Source organism: Palaemon carinicauda, chromosome 7, assembly GCF_036898095.1.
Source record: "Palaemon carinicauda isolate YSFRI2023 chromosome 7, ASM3689809v2, whole genome shotgun sequence".
NCBI classification, from domain to species: domain Eukaryota; kingdom Metazoa; phylum Arthropoda; class Malacostraca; order Decapoda; family Palaemonidae; genus Palaemon; species Palaemon carinicauda.
In genome coordinates, this window is record NC_090731.1 from 167,490,371 (window position 1) to 167,507,870 (window position 17,500).

General features: G+C 45.5%; 1 protein-coding gene across 2 annotated transcripts in view; it reads right to left on the bottom strand.

Annotated features, from left to right (window-relative positions):
- The window catches only part of l(3)72Dn (UTP4 small subunit processome component l(3)72Dn), a 58,736-nt gene that overhangs the window by 40,852 nt on the left and 384 nt on the right, over window positions 1–17,500 (bottom strand). The window contains exon 2 of one of the 2 annotated variants that reach the window (XM_068376409.1): window positions 13,950–14,014. The exons of the other annotated variant lie outside the window; for it this stretch is intronic. Coding sequence (XP_068232510.1) covers window positions 13,950–14,014 — 65 coding nt within the window. The remainder of the gene's footprint in view (window positions 1–13,949; window positions 14,015–17,500) is intronic. 2 annotated transcript variants of the gene reach the window in all.

The window sequence follows — 17,500 nt, forward strand, 5'->3', positions numbered from 1 at the left end:
CGAGTGTGGTTCTAAACAACCTGACTGACGTGACTTAGCTACGCCAACGTCAACAGGACGCACAAAGGAACGTTAGGGTGGCTGAAAGCCAGGATCTCGAAGAGATAAACGGCTAGGCTCAACGGACTTATCGGCAGAATAGTCTTCCATAAGGGAGGCAAGCTTATTCTGCATGTCTTGCCGTACAACCCATTTAGGATCAACGGAAATGGTTGCGGTAAGAGACGAGGGTAACGTCTGTGACCGCAAAACCTTGCCAACAAAAAGACTCTCGGAGTCTGTGTTGCGCTTTTGTTAGGCGGCGAGCAGTCTTCCGATGACTGTATAGGGTCAGAGCTGTCCTAATGGCTACAACCAGGACGCTGGACCTGTCCTGAAAGGACTGACTTTCGCTTAAGGGCCTCGAAACCTTGTTTCAGGTTTCTTATGCGAAAAGCCTTCGGATGACGAGGAGAAAATCGTCTCTCTCGCCTTATGGTAGGGGTGATCTTGGTAAGATACACCCGATACCATAGAGGGAACGTCTGTTCGCTGATCAAGGCCTCTCGAACCCATAAGTCGTACGACATTACTTCTCCCCTGGGCTTAGGAGCTTGCAAGAGGTCCCGGACTAGGCGAACGACAGGCACGAACAGACAAACCCTCGGTCGCAATACTGATAACACTTTGCGCAATATCACTTTATCACTACGATTTTCTGTTTTGCACTTATTTCACTGAAATCGAAACTTTTACTGATTTCTACCTGAAGCACGCAATTCTACCCTCATCAAAAGGTAGTAATTGCGAAATCAGTCGTATAATGCAAGCACATTAATACCAGCAAAAAACAGTAAACATATTTTAAGATAAAAAATTCAGTGGCTGGGGAAGAGACTAAACACTAGTTCATTCAAAACTACGTTTTCAATCTCTCACCGTACATTGCCTGGGGACGAGAATGAAAAACTAAAAATGTTTTATCCTTTCTCCCCGTACAGAGACTAGGGACGAGAGTAACTCGAGAACAACGTTACCCGCTTGAACGGAACGTTTTCTCTCCTCTCTCTCCCTCCGTCTCTATCTTTCTCTCTCTCTCTCTCTCTTGATTTCGCACCTAAGAGAAGAGCCCACTTACGTTTCGTCAAAAAAACATGTTTTTTGACCAAAGGAAAAAACTGAAAGGTTTTTCAATTAAAAAGTTCCTTTAAAATAGGATTTAAAACATTTAAGCTTTGAAAGAAGAATGAACAAAACGTCAGAATCGATTTACTCTTTCTGCAAAGTGAAACCGTGATACTCTCTCTCTCTATCGTAACGACAGAGCGCAAACTGCGTAGCATAAATAAACTAAATGTTAGTTCATCTTTGAAACAGTACGAAGACTATTCAAAGAAAATCTTTCATAAAATATTTATTAAAAAATACTCATTTAAAAAGTTTTAAATCATTAGTTCTTTAAAAGCTATTTACGATTGAAAGGGCTCAACGTTGTTTAACTTCGGTTTCCAAGTTAGGACCGCCTACTCTCAGGAAAGGTCGCATATAAACAAATCATTAAAATTTATTTTTATGTTTATTATAAATGGAAAGTTAATCGAAGAGGCCTAATAAAGGCGGTGAGATATAAAATATATAGAGGAAAATCTATAATTAATTTATAACGTGATAAGATAATTGCTAAAAGCCTAAACACACTTCCGTCTAAGGGAAGGGTCGGCCATTTAAAAGTCAAAGAAAGTCCATACTCTCTTTGTCATAAAAAATTAAATCTATCCAAAAACGAGTTCGAGGATTTATTTGAAGAAAAACACCTGTACTTCGAAAGCTCAAACCAAATTAAAGTACTTCACCAAATATGATGGGGAAAAATGACAAATTCGAAGATAATTTGTATTTTTCCTAACCATACAAACCTTAGCTATTTACAAAGGGTATTACTTTTAGCGCAGCTGAAATGGCGAGCCATTAGAATTTTAACGAGGGTGTATTACCCCCGCGCTAGTTAGCGGGGGGGGTAGGGGAGTGGTAGCTAGCTACCCCTCCTCCCCCTCACACACAGGTGAATACTCACTTTCACTTAGAGGTAGGACTTGTTTTGGGGGACAGGGCTGGCGGGCAAATATGTGTAAATAGCTAAGGTTTGTATGGTTAGGAAAAATACAAATTATCTTCGAATTTGTCATTTGTTCCGTAACCGAAATACAAACCACGCTATTTACAAAGGGTGACTTATCCCTTAGGAAGGGTGGAAAGTCCCCAGCCATACTGGCTTTGGCTTTACCCGGGGACTCAGAATCCGAGTGAGTCGCACTCGAGAAAAGGAGTCCACCTCACAAGTTCCTTGCTCCGCAAGGAACCATGTGGCCTACGTAAGCTTGTGTGTGAAGGAAGAAGTGTGACTCGTCCTAGGCAGTTGACCTGGAGTTCCAGAAGGAACTCTGGGTTAGGACGTTCCCAATACCACCTCGTCAGGGTATGGGGGACGCGACAGTATTGACTCAATACTCGGAACACAAGGAAGCATGGTTTACCTGCAGAGGTTCGAGGTCAGCTATGCAGAGACCAGGATGCTGCTTCCCCGTAGAGGGGATGATGAAGAAAGAAGTAAGGGCCAGACATACTTCTTTCGTTCATGCAGACTAAAACCTGATAACAATGCCCTCAACCTTCTGCTACCTGTCCAAAAGGGAGCCTGAGGTTAGACCAGCTGTTGTGTAGCCACCACAGAGCGATAGAAAACATATCGACTCCTGTGGGTCACGCCCTGCAGGATTGATTGATTGAAAGTTTTCTGGCATCCTGACATCTAAGGTCATTGACGCCGATACCATTTACTGTATATGAAAATTAATAGAGAATTCGATTAAAACCATAAAAATTAAGAAGTCATTAAAATAGTTAAATAGTTTTCAGAAGACCTGCTTCTGAAATAAATCTAAAAATTCCGCTCGCATAGTAAGACACATCATGTCCAAGAATCTTGGCAAGGATAAACCTGCCATCCTCACCTCGAGCCTCAAACAGATATCTATTTCTTAAGTTAGTAAAATTAGGGCATTCGGTCAACAAATGCCTCACTGTTAAAGGTACTAAGCAGTCCTCGCAATACGGTTGGTGTTGGCCCTTCAGCAGAAACTCGTGTGTCAACCGTGTGTGACCAATACGGAGACGACAAAGAGTCGTCTCCCATTTTCGGGGAATCATGTTATACCTCCAAGGTGATATGATATTTGTTACTTCCTTCATTTTATTGCCATCTTGACTGTCCCAGAGCTGTTGCCATTTATCACAAACCAATTTCTTGATGTAAGGTAGGAGATTGTTACATGGAATGGGATACCTCCTTGGTAGCAACTCGGATGCCGCATTCTTCGCCAGTAAATCTGCCTTCTCATTCCCAGACACACCTACATGTGCTGGAACCCAACAAAATCGAACAGTTATACCTTTCCGTCCAATAATAAAAAGCCATTCTAAAATCTTTAAAACTAGAGGGTTACTAGAATTAAAAACTTCTAAAGCTTGAAGAACACTCCTTGCATCACTAAAAATTGTAAAATTACCCTCCTTTTCCAAAGCTATTTTCTCTATAGCGGTTAATATGCCATACAGTTCCGCAGTAAATATGGAAGCTGTTAGAGGAAGTGCACCTCTACAATTAAAATCATTACTATGTACTCCAAATCCAACGCCAGCATCAGATTTGGAGCCATCAGTATATATAAAAGTCGATCCCCTATGTTCTTCGACATGTTCCATAAAAAGAGACCTGGATTCTAAGTCAGTCATATTCTTCTTAACTCCAATAAAGTATTTACAAAAGGATATGTCAGGTAATTTCCATGGAGGCGTTGATGATACCTTGAATGGAAGTACCTTATTTCTAATTATATCCAGACTATTTAAAAATCGTTTCACCCGAAAGCCATAAGGTTGAGGAGATTTTGGGTGCAACTCAAAGTATGATGCGTGTCTTACAAGGCTTGCAGTCTGAAAGGCTAGAGAGCTAGGGAGTCTTTGCAATCTAAACCAATACCGAAGAATGGAAGACATTCGGTAAAGGTCTAGAGGTAACTCTCCAGCATCAACAAGGAGACTTGGGATAGGCGAGGTTTTAAAAGCTCCAGTAGATAATCTAATACCTGCATGATGTATCGAGTCTAATATTTTTAACCGGCTTGGGGTGGCTGAAGAATATACCTCACAACCATAACTAATTTTGGAAAAAATCAAGGCCTTGTATAATTTTAAAATAGTATTGCGGTCTGCCCCCCATGATGTATGGGACAATACTTTTAAGATATTCAGAGCTTCAACACATTTAGCTTTTAGCGCTTTTAGGTGAGAAACCCATGTAAGTCTACAGTCAAATATCAAACCTAAAAATTTGGTTTCCGATACACATGGTATCCGTTGACCTTTAATGTATATATCCGGATCTGGATGTACTCCCCGGATACGACAAAAATGGACAATGGTAGTTTTACTTGTCGAGAACTTAAATCCATTCATGTCAGCCCACTGGATAATTTTATCAATAGCGAGTTGGATTTTTCTCTCAACCATTGCCATTCTAGTGCCAGCAAATGATATTGAGAGATCATCCACAAATAGTGTTGAGAGAACATCCTGGGGAATGGCTGAGGATATCCCATTAATTGCTAGTGCAAAAAGGGTTACACTCAGCACACTACCCTGAGGAACTCCTTCTTCCTGGCACTTACTCTCTGATAGAGTTTCCCCCACTCTCACTTGAAAAACTCTACGTGAAAGAAATGCCTGAATAAATAGTGGCAGCTCTCCTCTCAATCCCAATTCATGAATGGTTTTAAGAATACCATATCTCCATGTGGTATCATATGCCTTTTCAAGGTCAAAAAATACTGTAACATGGTGCTGTTTGGAAGCAAAGGCTTCACAAATAGATGACTCAAGTCGTATCAACACATCAGTCGTTGAGTGCATTTTTCGGAATCCACATTGAATCGGTGATAAAATACCTTTCTTTTCAAGGTACCATATCAGCCTTGCATTGACCATCTTCTCCATGATTTTACATAAACAAGATGTCAATGCAATAGGACGATAGTTTGCTGCTAAAAACTTGTCTTTACCGGGTTTTAAAAAGGCTAAAATAATGGCTAGTTCCCAAACACTTGGGTAGCTATGATCATGCCATATTCTATTAATAATGCTTAAAATAAATAGCTTTGTATTAAAATGTACATGTTTAATCATTGCATATGGAATTCCATCGGGTCCAGGGGCTGTATCGTTGCAATGAGCAAGTGCGGAATCAAATTCTCTTTCAGTGAAAGGAGAATTATACGACTCTTCCCTTCTTGTTGCAAAATTTAAAATTTTCTTTTCTTCAGTGCTCCTATACTGGTGACCAGGGGCTCCTTCACACTTGCTGGATACATTTGAAAAATGATTAGCCAGGGCATTGCTAACTTCATTTGCTTCAGTTACATACTGGCCATTCACCTTCAACACTGGTCGTGGGTTGGGGGTGAATTTGCCAGCTATCTTTTTTACTTTCCTCCACACAGAAGATGGTGGTGTTCTACTGTTAATAGAGGAAACAAAAGACATCCATGACTGGCGCCTTGCTTCTTTCATGGCACGACGGAACTGTGCTCTACATTTCTTGTACATTATTAAATTCTCATCAGTTCTGCGTCTACGCAATCGTGTTAGAGATCTTCTTGTGGCTCTGTGGAGTGCAGTTAGTTCTGAAGACCACCACGGGACTGGTCGTCGTTTGAATAACCCTGTTGTTTTGGGAATTGAATTGACTCCTGCTGTATGAAGAGTTCCATTCAGTAGGTCTATGGCATCATCAACACTTTCAAACTGTTCTGCTCTCCCTTCGATTTCACTTAGCTCACAAAATTTAACCCAGTCTGCCTTGTCTAGATTCCAACGTGGCGATCTTTGCAAAGGCGGACCCTTGTTGGTGTTTATAATGATTGGTGCATGATCACTAGTATGCCAATCATCTAATGTCCTCCAATCAAAATCAAGAAGGCAGTTAGAGCTTGCAATTGAAAGGTCAATGCATGACAAAGTACCTGTCTGAACATGGAAGTGTGTGGGCTCTCCTGTATTAAGGAGTCCCACATCCTCATTCTCCACAATTGATGAGATAATATTGCCCCTTGTGTTGGCCAAAACATCACCCCATAAAGGATGTCTACCATTCATATCTCCCAGTAAGAGAAAAGGTTGAGGGAGTTGTTGAATGACCTCTGCTAAATCATCATATAAAATATTATCATTTGGAGGTAAGTACAGAGAGCATATTGTATATTTTCTCCCTATATCAATTTGTACAACAACTGCCTGCAGGGTTGTACGTATAGACATGGGTATTTGGGGAACATCTCGACGAATGTACATGAGACTTCCGCCATGGCTCCCTGCTTGTTGATTATATGGTGTTCTATAGCTAACATACTCTCGAGGACTAGGAGTGTTAGAATCAAGCATACTTTCCTGTAGACATACAATTATGGGGGAATGCTCATGAATTAGGAGCTTAAGTTCTTCATATTTCGCCCTCAAACCCTGACAGTTCCATTGCAAAATGGAGGAGAAAACTATGGATTATTTCTGGAAGACATCTTGGATGAGGTCTTCCCATTAGAAGTTTTTAATGTAGCATTATTACCAGTAGGTTTCTTCAGAGGTGGTCTTGTTATGTTGGGTTTAACGTTGGTGATTTTCTTTGTATTCTTTTTATCTATTTGTTGAGGTGGATGGTGGACCTCAACTTGAATTTCTGATTTATTCAGTCCATCTTCTGGGCTGCGAAGGTCATCAGACGCTTCCAGAATCCAGCTTGTAGCACCTGCGTCACAGAGTAGTATTACTCGAAGGCGAGGGACGTTGCGATGTATCCAACATCGTGCTGTAGGGCGACGTGACGGGGGAGGGTCTGAAGACAGGACGAGATGAATGTCCTTGAGTCCGGGCTGAAGAGGTATACTGGTGACTCTCCCCCCATGTCCTCCTTGTGTTCCCAAATCGGCTGCAACTGAGGACAAACTGCAGCTGTTCCCAGCGCTAACCTCTCGATTCCTTACTGGCAAGAAAGAGAAGGTCTTGGGACATCAGACACAGAATGGAGACTCGAAATCTTGAATGAATCGGACCGAAGGGCCGGGACCCTCAGATTCTGAGTCTAGCTAACAACTCAGGAGCGAGCCTGAGTGTTGCCTTCCCCTCTTCCTTAGAAAGGGGGGGAGTAGTAAGAGACCAAGAAGATTGCTTACACACTGGCCGTGGCCAGAGTGAGCAGAAGACCCAAGGCGGAAAACAATCCGAGGCCTGTCGTAAAAGGGTCTTGAGAAGATCTCTTAAAGGTCTAAAAGTCCGAGCCATGCTCCAAGTTGGAGGTCTTCCTCCCACTAGGGCAGGGACGATCGTAGCTTCGCATGAGCGAGGATGGATCCAGCGGGCAGGAAAAAAGTTATTCCTTTAAGCCTGAAGGTCAGGGAAAGGCTGAGCGACAGGCTTCATTGCCGAGAGCGGAAAGGAATTTCCTCCCGCCGAAAGACAATAAGACCGTTATTGCTGGAGAAGAGGCCTCAAGGGAAGAGGTATATCTCCCACGGCACCAACCACCTTAGACTCTTCACTTTGCCTGGGAGACCCCTGTGGATGACTATCGCAGATGACGCGACCTCCGTACCGCGACTGTAGCGGGTTGTCTCTTCTAGAGGAGGAAGCGTAGTGTCTCCAGGCATGAAGCCGAAGCGACGCCCCGGTTCGGGAGAGATGTCGCAGTGTGGTTGCTTGAGTAGTCTGCGCCGTGGGAGAAGCTCTCCCGGGAGTTCCGTCAGGGGAAGCAGAGGGTCCAGAAACCGTTCTGCGCGTAGTCCCAGTGGAGCTCTCCCATTGAAAGGTTGACAGACAACCTGGTCTTGTTGAGGCCCATTGTCCGCAGACAAAAAGGAGGGAAGACGCAGGCGTCGAAGTTGTCCCACCATCACCGGAATGCATCTTGCCAGTGTCTCGGGGTCTGAGACTGGGGGGAAGACTAGCGGAAGCTTGAGGTTCCAAGCTGTCGCGATCAGGTCCCCCAGACCAGCACTTGCTGGTTACCCAAGGTCAAAGACCCCTAGGTACACTCTCTCTATGAGGCTCTGCTCGGATAGTCTGAGAGAAACATTCCCCTGCCTGGAATGAGAGAGACGATGGTGGTATTGAGAGAATCTCAATCATCCCGGTATCTCTACTGCAAGATGTGAAGGTGTGAAAATGCGTCCCCTGCTGGTTAGAATGAAGTCGACGCGCAACGGGGAGACTCGGCAGGAGCTGTAGGATCTGAAGAGGGGCCAGACTAAGGCCCCTAAGCCTGCCTGAATGATGGAGAGGTATCCTTCAGGTCTTGACCATAGGCCTGGACCGGAACATGCCCCCCCCCCCTTTCCTTTGACGAGTCCGAGAACCGCATAAAGAATGTGGGGAAAGGACGAGAATATCCACTACCATCAAGAGGCTCCATAGGTCAACACCCATTGCAGGTCTAATAGTTCCGCTGGTCCCAAAGGGCCAGGGAGTCCGGTTAAACATTGTCTGAAGCCACCGGAACTTGGATCGCCCCACATGGAACTTATCCTGAGGCGACCGTTCGGACTATAGACGGGTCAATGAGGAAAGAAGAACTAGGAAACGTTCCAAGGTAGGGCTGAAAGCTCTGCTTGACTGAGAGCAGGTACTGCGACTCTCCTCAGTCTTGCCACAGTCAACCGAAAGGAAGGCTCGGAGGATGTGGTAACAGAATCTGGCGTCCCCAGGTGGTCACCCATCCAAGTACCGACGTTGCTTAACCTCGCTGGATGGACGAGAAGCGGGGTTTCCAATGTGGTAAGGCGGTTGACTCAATATCATGGCCAGATACTCCAGATGTTGAGGCAGAGGAAGAGAAGGCTCCAAGCAAAATACCATGAGCCCACACTCATGGTAAGCATCCGGAAGCTTGTCCCGGCGCTGAGGAAGGTCGAAACCCGAGCCTACCGGAGTTGACTAGCCCTCCAAACAGCAGAGGAGGCAGAAGCCTGCACCTGAGCAGCCAAGAGGAAGGCAGGGAGAGTTCTCTGGGGAAACAAACCTGCTATGCCACGGCGGGATAGCCACACTGCATCATAAGCAGGAATACTTGCAGTCTAGGCTGAATTCGACGAGCACCCTGGAAGATGGATGGAATGGAAACTGAAAGTACCCGTCCTTCCGATCCAGGGTTTAAGGAGTCCTGTCGCCTTGTTACCAGTCTGATCGATTCTGCTGGCCGAAGTTTGTTCGACAAACTTGATCGGGGCTGAGAGGTCGACTATGAACATCCCCTCTCAGATCCTTCCTTACAAGAAAGGATCGACTGAGGGGGCCGGGGGTGAAGCCGTCGATGATCCTAAGGAAGACCTTCGCCTAAGGTATGGATCATTCTGCCCAACCGGGCAACTCTGCTGACACTATGGCATAGAGGTTCAGAGACACTGAATTCGCTGACAGAGACGGCAGGCGCGATATCCTTGGCTACTCACAGAGAATATGCGGGAATGGGCATCGGGAAGCTGTCATTCGGATGAGTAACCTTAAGCATCCTCCCAGCGAAAAACCTGCAATCCTAGAGTTCGTGAACTCCTTTTAGGACTATGCCCCCCCCCGGGGGAGTCTCCCGTGCCATCTGTTCCTGACAGGAGAAAACTGCAATTGGACACTTTGTCCCAGTTGTCGTAGCCGATAACTTAGGCCGACGTGGTTGAAAGAAAAAGCGCTGGAGCCCTGCAGAGTCTGGAAGAAAGCGCCTTGGAGGAGTGAAACCGGAAGTCGATTTACTCCGCACAGCAGCTGTCTAAGTCTCTGTCCTTGGGCACAAACAAACTCTTCTCAAGGATGGAAGGGTGTCTGAGGTCGTCGACCTCCACAGATGAGACACCCGAAGGAAGCCCTCAGTCAGCGCGTCCAGATGGTACAACATCGAGCTTGTCCGCAAGTTAGATACTTAACGACGAAAGGCCAAGGTGCCTGAGCTCGAGAGGAAGAAAGTACCCTTGATCTTCCTGTAGCTTCCTTGAACCAAACCTCGGGCCGTAACCGAGGAGGGAAAGAACCTGGTAAGCTCCCAGAGGAAGAGGTAAGCAGTCACCCCTTGTCCGATGGAGAAATCTCGAACAGAAAGCCCCCCCCCCCCGCCAAAAATCCTTCCAGGGAATGACGGGGAAGGGCTAACCCAGGTTCAGGAATAGAGGAGTGTTGCTCAGATCTCCCTTAAGTTTCTCCTATTCTTGCAAGTGCCATGCTCTGTGTTTACGGGGTGAGACAGTGTTCTGGAAATACGCTCCAGAAGAACTCGCCAGGCTGGTCATGCTGCGAAAACCCCATTGGGAATCGTGGTCGCAATTGCCCTGGAGCTCGCGCGACGGGAATTCCTGGTGGTCGGCGGGCGATAACCCATGGATGAGCGATGGATACTGCAAGAAATAAGCCGACATTTGTGCGAAGAAACACTGTAGGTTCGCGCGACGGAACACCATCCGTCTGCGCGATGGAAAAAAACCGTTGGTTCGCGCGTGGGCGAACATTGGAGAGCATGAGCGTAGACGTGCAGGCACGTGGGCATGTGGGCGCGCAGGCGAGTGGTCGCGCGGTTGCGCGGTTGCACGGGCGAGCGGTCGCGCGGTTGCACGGGCGAGCGGTCGCGCGGTTGCACGGGCGAGCGGTCGCGCGGGCGAGCGGTCGCGCGGGCGAGTGGGCGCGCGGGCGAGCGGTCGCGCAGGCGAGCGGTCGTGAGGGTGGGCAGGTGGATGAGAGTGAGTCCGAGGCGGCGAACGCAAGCCTTAGCGCGATGGCGAGGAAACGCGCTGCCGCGTGGGCGAGGAGGACTGCTGGCAATATGGATCAACAAGCGATCGGTGGTGAGCTGGTGAGCGCTAACGCGCAGGTTGGCGATGGCGCGTTGTGATATGCCGACGCGCTGGTCGAGCAGTATGCGCAGGTGAGCGATCATGCGATGGCGAGCAGTATGCGAAGGTGAGCGATCGCGAGCAGTGATCAGCATGCGCAGGGTCGCGCGATGGTGATCAGTAAGCGCAGGGTTGCGTGATGGTGATCAGCATGCCAGGGTCGCGCGATGGCGATCAGCATGCGCAGGTTAGCGGTCGCGCGATGGCGAACAGCATCTGCAGGTGGGCGATCGCGTGATGGCGAACAGCATACGCAGTTGAGGGTCGCGCGATGGTGATCAGCATGCGCAGTGTTGAGCGATGGTGATCAGCATCCGCAGGTGTGTGGTCGCGCGATGGCGATCAGCATCCGCAGTTGAGGGTCGCGCGATGGCGATCAGCATCCGCAGTTGAGGGTCGCGCTGGCGATCAGCATTCGCAGGTGAGGGTCGCACGATAGTGATCAGCATCCGCCGTTGAGGATCGCGCGATGGCGATCAGCATCCGCCATTGAGGGTCGCGCGATGGCGATCAGCATCCGCCGTTGAGGGTCGCGCGATGGCGATCAGCATCCGCAGTTGAGGGTCGCGCGATGGCGATCAGCATCCGCAGTTCAGGGTCGCGCGATGGCGATCAGCATCCGCAGTTGATGCGCAGGTGAGCTAGTAGCTGGCGAACCATGTTCCTTCAGAAGTGTTGGAGAACGTTGGCGTGCCGGCTGTAACACACGTGGGCGATTCGGAGATCGCTGGCGAGCTGATGATCGCTGGCGGGCTGATGATCGCTGGCGAGCTGATGGTCGCTGGCGAGCTGATGATCGCTGACGAGCAGAAGGCTATGCGTGGAAGCCTACGCAAAGAAGAAGAGTCCTTGACCCCGACCTGAACCGAAGTTCTAGATCGCGAGGGCGAACGTGGGCGCACAGGGCGCGTAACGGGAACCAACAGGAACCGCAGGGAAGATCATCTTGAAAGCGCTGACGAACAGGAGAGCGTTGATGAGCAGAAGGGCGCGCAGGGAAACCCTGACACGCAAGGGAAGAAACCCCCGTGGGGGCAACCCTTTGCCCCGAAGGGAACGTTGTCCGCCGGGAGACTGATGTCCGTCGGAAGACCGCTGTCCGTCGGGCATACCGTTGTCCGTCGGGCATACCGTTGTCCGTCGGGCATACCGTTGTCCGTCGGGAAGACCGTTGCCCGTCGGATGACGAGATCAGACTGCTGTCCATCTGCACCAAGGTGGAAGATCGAGAAAAAGGAGTTGTAGGCTGCAAACGGAGATCCAAAAGGGCGCCTCAAGCACCCTTATAGGGAGATGAGAGGCCCTTGCGACGAGGCGGACGGTGGGCCTTACGGCGAGGGAGGCCAACAGCAACAGAAGAAACCTCCGAAGAGGAGTCTCTATGAGTGTACTCTCTCGCGAACGAAAGAGAAACACTTCGTGGAAGAGACTGGTCAGCCAGTGACCTAAAAGGAGCAATCCTCCGAGAGGAGCTCCTGCAGTTGCCCAGCCCCTTGAGCGAAACTGCAGGTGCGACCGCTCAGCACCAAGCGCATAGTCGCACGAAAAAAAGGCAAGAGAAGAACCCCCCAAAAGGGGAAAAACTCAAGCCTGGACAGGAAAAACTTCCCTCGGAAGGAAAGTTATCCGCCCAAGGAGGCAAGCCTCCTGACTGTTCTAAAATGAACTGGAGAGCTGTCCGTCGATACGGGAGTACTACCAGTAGAAGGAGACACGCCCCTGACGAAAATACAAGGGGGGAGGCAGCAACAGCCGAATCCCCAGGACTCAACCAAACAGCTCACACCGTTGCTATATTACAGAAACGAACTAGATCGGTAACTGTAAAAAAATAAAACAAATAATATTAGTACACATTCATTCCCCCGGGAAGGCTCCGAAGAGGAATCCCCCGAGGGAAAGGAACAAAATTACACAACAGGCACGTGCCCTCACAACCACTTACACTCGCGGAAGGAGAGCTGTAACCAAAACAGAATTATAACAATTATAATTATGTAACTATGTAATTATGTAATTTAAAAATGAATGAACACTAAAGAAAGAACGAAAACCCCGAAAGGAATCGTTCTACAAGCTGAAAAACAAAAAACAACTACAATTAGATTCATAACTAATTGATACAAACGTACGGCGTAGCAACCCCCCACACGGAAAGGAAGCTAGGCTACAAGGGCGTAGTAAAACATAGTAAAAGGGGTGAACGACCTCAAGAGAGAGAGAAAGAGAGAAAGACATAAGTCAAACTCGATCGCCACCCATAAAATACGCCGTGGTGGCCTAACTGCCGAGGCTTCCACGTAGATATCGTACACACATCTGAAAAGGAAACTTACTTATTTCTATACTCAAATATATATACAAACATGAAAACATGTTTACATATATATTGAGTAAAAGAAAAGTAAGCGATTAAGTAAAGACAAAACAGACAATGGCTGCCAAGCGAGGACCAAGACAGAGACGTCTGTCACAGTCCGAGCCAAAAGTTAAAGTGAGTATTCACCTGTGTGTGAGGGGGAGGAGGGGTAGCTAGCTACCACTCCCCTACCCCCCGCTAACTAGCGCGGGGGTAATACACCCTCGTTAAAATTCTAATGGCTCGCCATTTCAGCTGTGCTAAAAGTAATACCCTTTGTAAATAGCGTGGTTTGTATTTCGGTTACGGAACAACTCCAGGTTCAACAGCGAGTAAAAGTACGTCTTGTCGACACGTCGACAGAGAAGAAATTGAAGGTTTTGTTTACATACGAGAGTGGTATCTGGCCGACAGTTGGCGCTGGTGGGCACACCCGCAACCTGCATAGCGATCGCTCGCGAGTTTTTTATGTATGTGTCTGTCGAGCAACAGAGTTGCAGCTATTATATATTCACCGGCTAAGTTAAATATAATAAAAAAATTCTATCACATGAAATGGGTGATAAAGATTAACGAATTGGGTCTGTTAAGCAACATAACTAATTTATCATAACACTTTAAATTCTATGACTATTTACCTGGTAATACAAGTTGCATGAAAGGATTGTGTTTGCAATTCCATATTTCAATGCTACCATCAGCTCTGTTAAAAAAAAAGAAAATTGTTATAATTACATGTTTATTGGCAAATGATACTTGAAATTTAACTAATAAAAAGCAGTCATAGCACGAAACAGCACAATTCTCTTTTAAATATTGTGGAAAAACATTCTCTCAATATTCGGCAAAATTTATAACATACAAATAACAAGTTTATTAGGACAATGTTTCATTCAGCAAGTCTGGAAAAAGCAAAAAAATTAAGGTAAGATTTACTTCACTACTCTTGTAAGTTAATTAATATTATCATTCTTAAAATTTTAATCCTAATTAGAAAAACAGAACGCTAAAAGCCCTAGAGCTTAAGAAGACTCAGAAGTAAAGACTAAACTATAAAAGAGTAAAAACAAAATGATACAAGTTTATTACAATAAGAACATGTCTACATACAGAGATGGGGAAAAAAGTAATGGTTCTGTAAATATGATAAAAAATGATGATAAAGAAAATCTCATCCCTTAATGAAAATTCAGGCATCTCTGGTCCTTTTACCAAGTATTTGCATCACACCAAGTGTAAAAAACAAGACAAAAGAGAAAACAAGAGAATTTTAACCAAAGAAAGAGGAAGGCCATGATACAGAGGCTATAGCACTATTTAAGACCAGAGAACAATGGTTTTATTTTTGAGTGTCCTTCTGACATGACCTCATAAGTAAGGTTAGGGGAGAGCACCTCTCAGTTTAGAGCACGTCTCTGACCTAATAAAGCTAATATTATTATTATTATTATTACTATCCAAGCTACAACCCTAGTTGGAAAAGCAAGATGCTATAAGCCCAGGGGCTCCAACAGGGAAAAATAGCCCAGTGAGGAAAGGAAATAAGGAAATAAATAAATGAAGAGAACAAATTAACAATAAATCATTCTAAAATAAGAAACAACGTCAAAACAGACATGTCATATAATAAACTATTAACAACATCAAAAACAAATATGTCATAAATAAACTATAAAAAGACTATGTCTGCCTGGTCAACAAAAAAGCATTTGCTCCAACTTTGAACTTTTGAAGTTCTACTGATTCAACCATCCGATTAGGAAGATCATTCCACAACTTGGTCACAGCTGGAATAAAACTTCTAGAGTACTGCGTAGTATTGAGCCTCGTGATGGAGAAGGCCTGGCTATTAGAATTAACTGCCTGCCTAGTATTACGAACAGGATAAAGTACGTAGGAGCAACCAGACCAAGGAACACTGCCAAAAAGACAGCATTGAAAATTAGATTGAAACTCTCAATTTTTGGTAATATTAACACTAACACCACTTGCATATATGACAAAACACTCTCTTATCTTTAACTTTTGTTCCAAACAAAGGTTTTGCTTAAAATAATCAGTTTTAGCGTCTTGTTTTCTAATATCATAAGAACCGAACTGCAACCATTGTGTAAATGGCCAATCAGCGGCTTCTTCATTATCACACGACTTATTTTGGCAAACCACCCACCTGCATTTTGGTATAAAACCTATCTTAGTCATCTTTATAAGGTTTTATCAATCCTCTTGGTTCAGTAAAATATTTCTGGGCCCTGGTTGCCAATATTCTCCATATACTGCCATTTTCATTTGCTTTAAACACAAAAAAGCTAATGATAATTTGTTGTGTTGTCATATACAGCATTGTTAAGAGCCCAAACAGTGGTAGTTGTTGTATGCTAAGGGAAAAACATAATGTTTGGTGCCACACAAAATTTTGTATTTCAAGTATCAAGAAATGAAGCCATTGTTCTATTGTTTCTGACAACAATGTTTCTTTTTTTATCACACCTCTAAACAATAAGTTAAGACACTTAGGTTAAGGTAAGGATACACCATCCTGGGGAGTGGCAAGGTAAAAAAGAACATGGCATCCTAAGTTGGCAAAGGTAGAAAAGGACATGGCATCCTAAGTTGGCTAAGGTAGAAAAGGACATGGCATCCTAAGTTGGCTAAGGTAGAAAAGGACCTGACATCCTAAGTTGGCTAAGGTAGAAAAGGACATTGCATCCTAAGTTGGCTAAGGTAGAAAAGGACATGGCATCCTAAGTTGGCTAAGGTAGAAAAGGACACGACATCCTAAGTTGGCTAAGGTAGAAAAGGACACGGCATCCTAAGTTGGCTAAGGTAAAGGACATGGCACCCTAAGTTGGCTAAGGTAGAAAAAGACATGGCACCCTAAGTTGGTTAAGGTAGTAAAGGACATGGCACCCTAAGCTGGCTTAGGCAGAGAAACTCAGGTTAGGTCGTATTCCAGTGTTCGTTTCCCTGGTAAATTTTGGCTTTTTCAAGGATAAAATTACAACTGGAAAACCGTAGCTTTGCTTTAAAAATGAAGGTAGGTGACTGGCTTTAAAAAAAAAAAAGGGGTAAATGTAGTTTATCGGGACAGGGCGATATCTTTCTTATTACTAGCCCAATCTTTTTTCCTTATGGAGATGTGCTTTACTATGATCCGATATACCATAACATGAAGTTATTTTATATTTTCTAAGTTCAACCCAAGAAGGGGATCCGGGGGCTTGCCCCCAGCTGGTGGTTGTGACCTGGGAACTACTAGGTTCGGTTAGGTTGGGTTTATATGATAGCGATAGTGGTTGGGGGCCGTTAGCCCCGCCGTTAGGTCATTAGGAAGGTAAGGACATGGCTTGTAGGTCCAGTCAGGGGGGTAAGTTGGGGTTAGTAGTTGTTAATTTTTCTCGGCGTGTCCCCATAAACTACAAAGGCTCCGTAATGAAAAATCAAAATAATATATTTTAAGAACAGTAACTACCTTAAATTAGATCTTCCATATGAACACTAGAAAAACTTTCAAGAAAAAAAAGAAGAGAAAGAGAAACAAGATAAAATAGTGTGCCCGAGTGTACTCTCTGACAAGATAACTCGGGGTGAATGTAGTTTATTGGGACAGGGCGATATCTTTCTTATTACTAGCTCAATCGTTTATCCTTATGGGGAAGATGTGCTTTACTATGATCCAAAATACCATAATATGAAGTTATTTTATATTTTAAAGTTCAGCCCAAAAAGGGGGTCCGGGGGCTTGCCCCCAGCTAGGGGTTGTGACCTGGGAACTACTAGGTTGGGTTAGGTTGGGTTTGTGGGGTTTTTATGATAGCGACAGTGGTTGGAGAGTCGCAGGGGGCGTTAGCCCCCCCGTTAGGTCATTAGGAAGGTAAGGACTCGGCTTGTAGGTCAAGTTAGGGGGAGAAGTTTGGGTTAGTCAATGTCCATTTTTCTCGGCGTGTCCCCGTTAAACTACAAAGGCTCCAAAAATTGTTTGCTAATCTGTGTTGTTGGGTTAGCAGAAGAGAATATGGAAAGTATAGGCCAGATTATTCGATATATATGAACACAAAGGAAAAGTGAGCCGTGACCAGAGAGAAGGATCCAATGAAGTACTGTCTGGCCAGTCAAAGGAACCCATAACTCTCTAGTGGTAGTATCAGCGGGTGGCTGGTGACCTGGCCAACCTACCACCTGTGGGGAA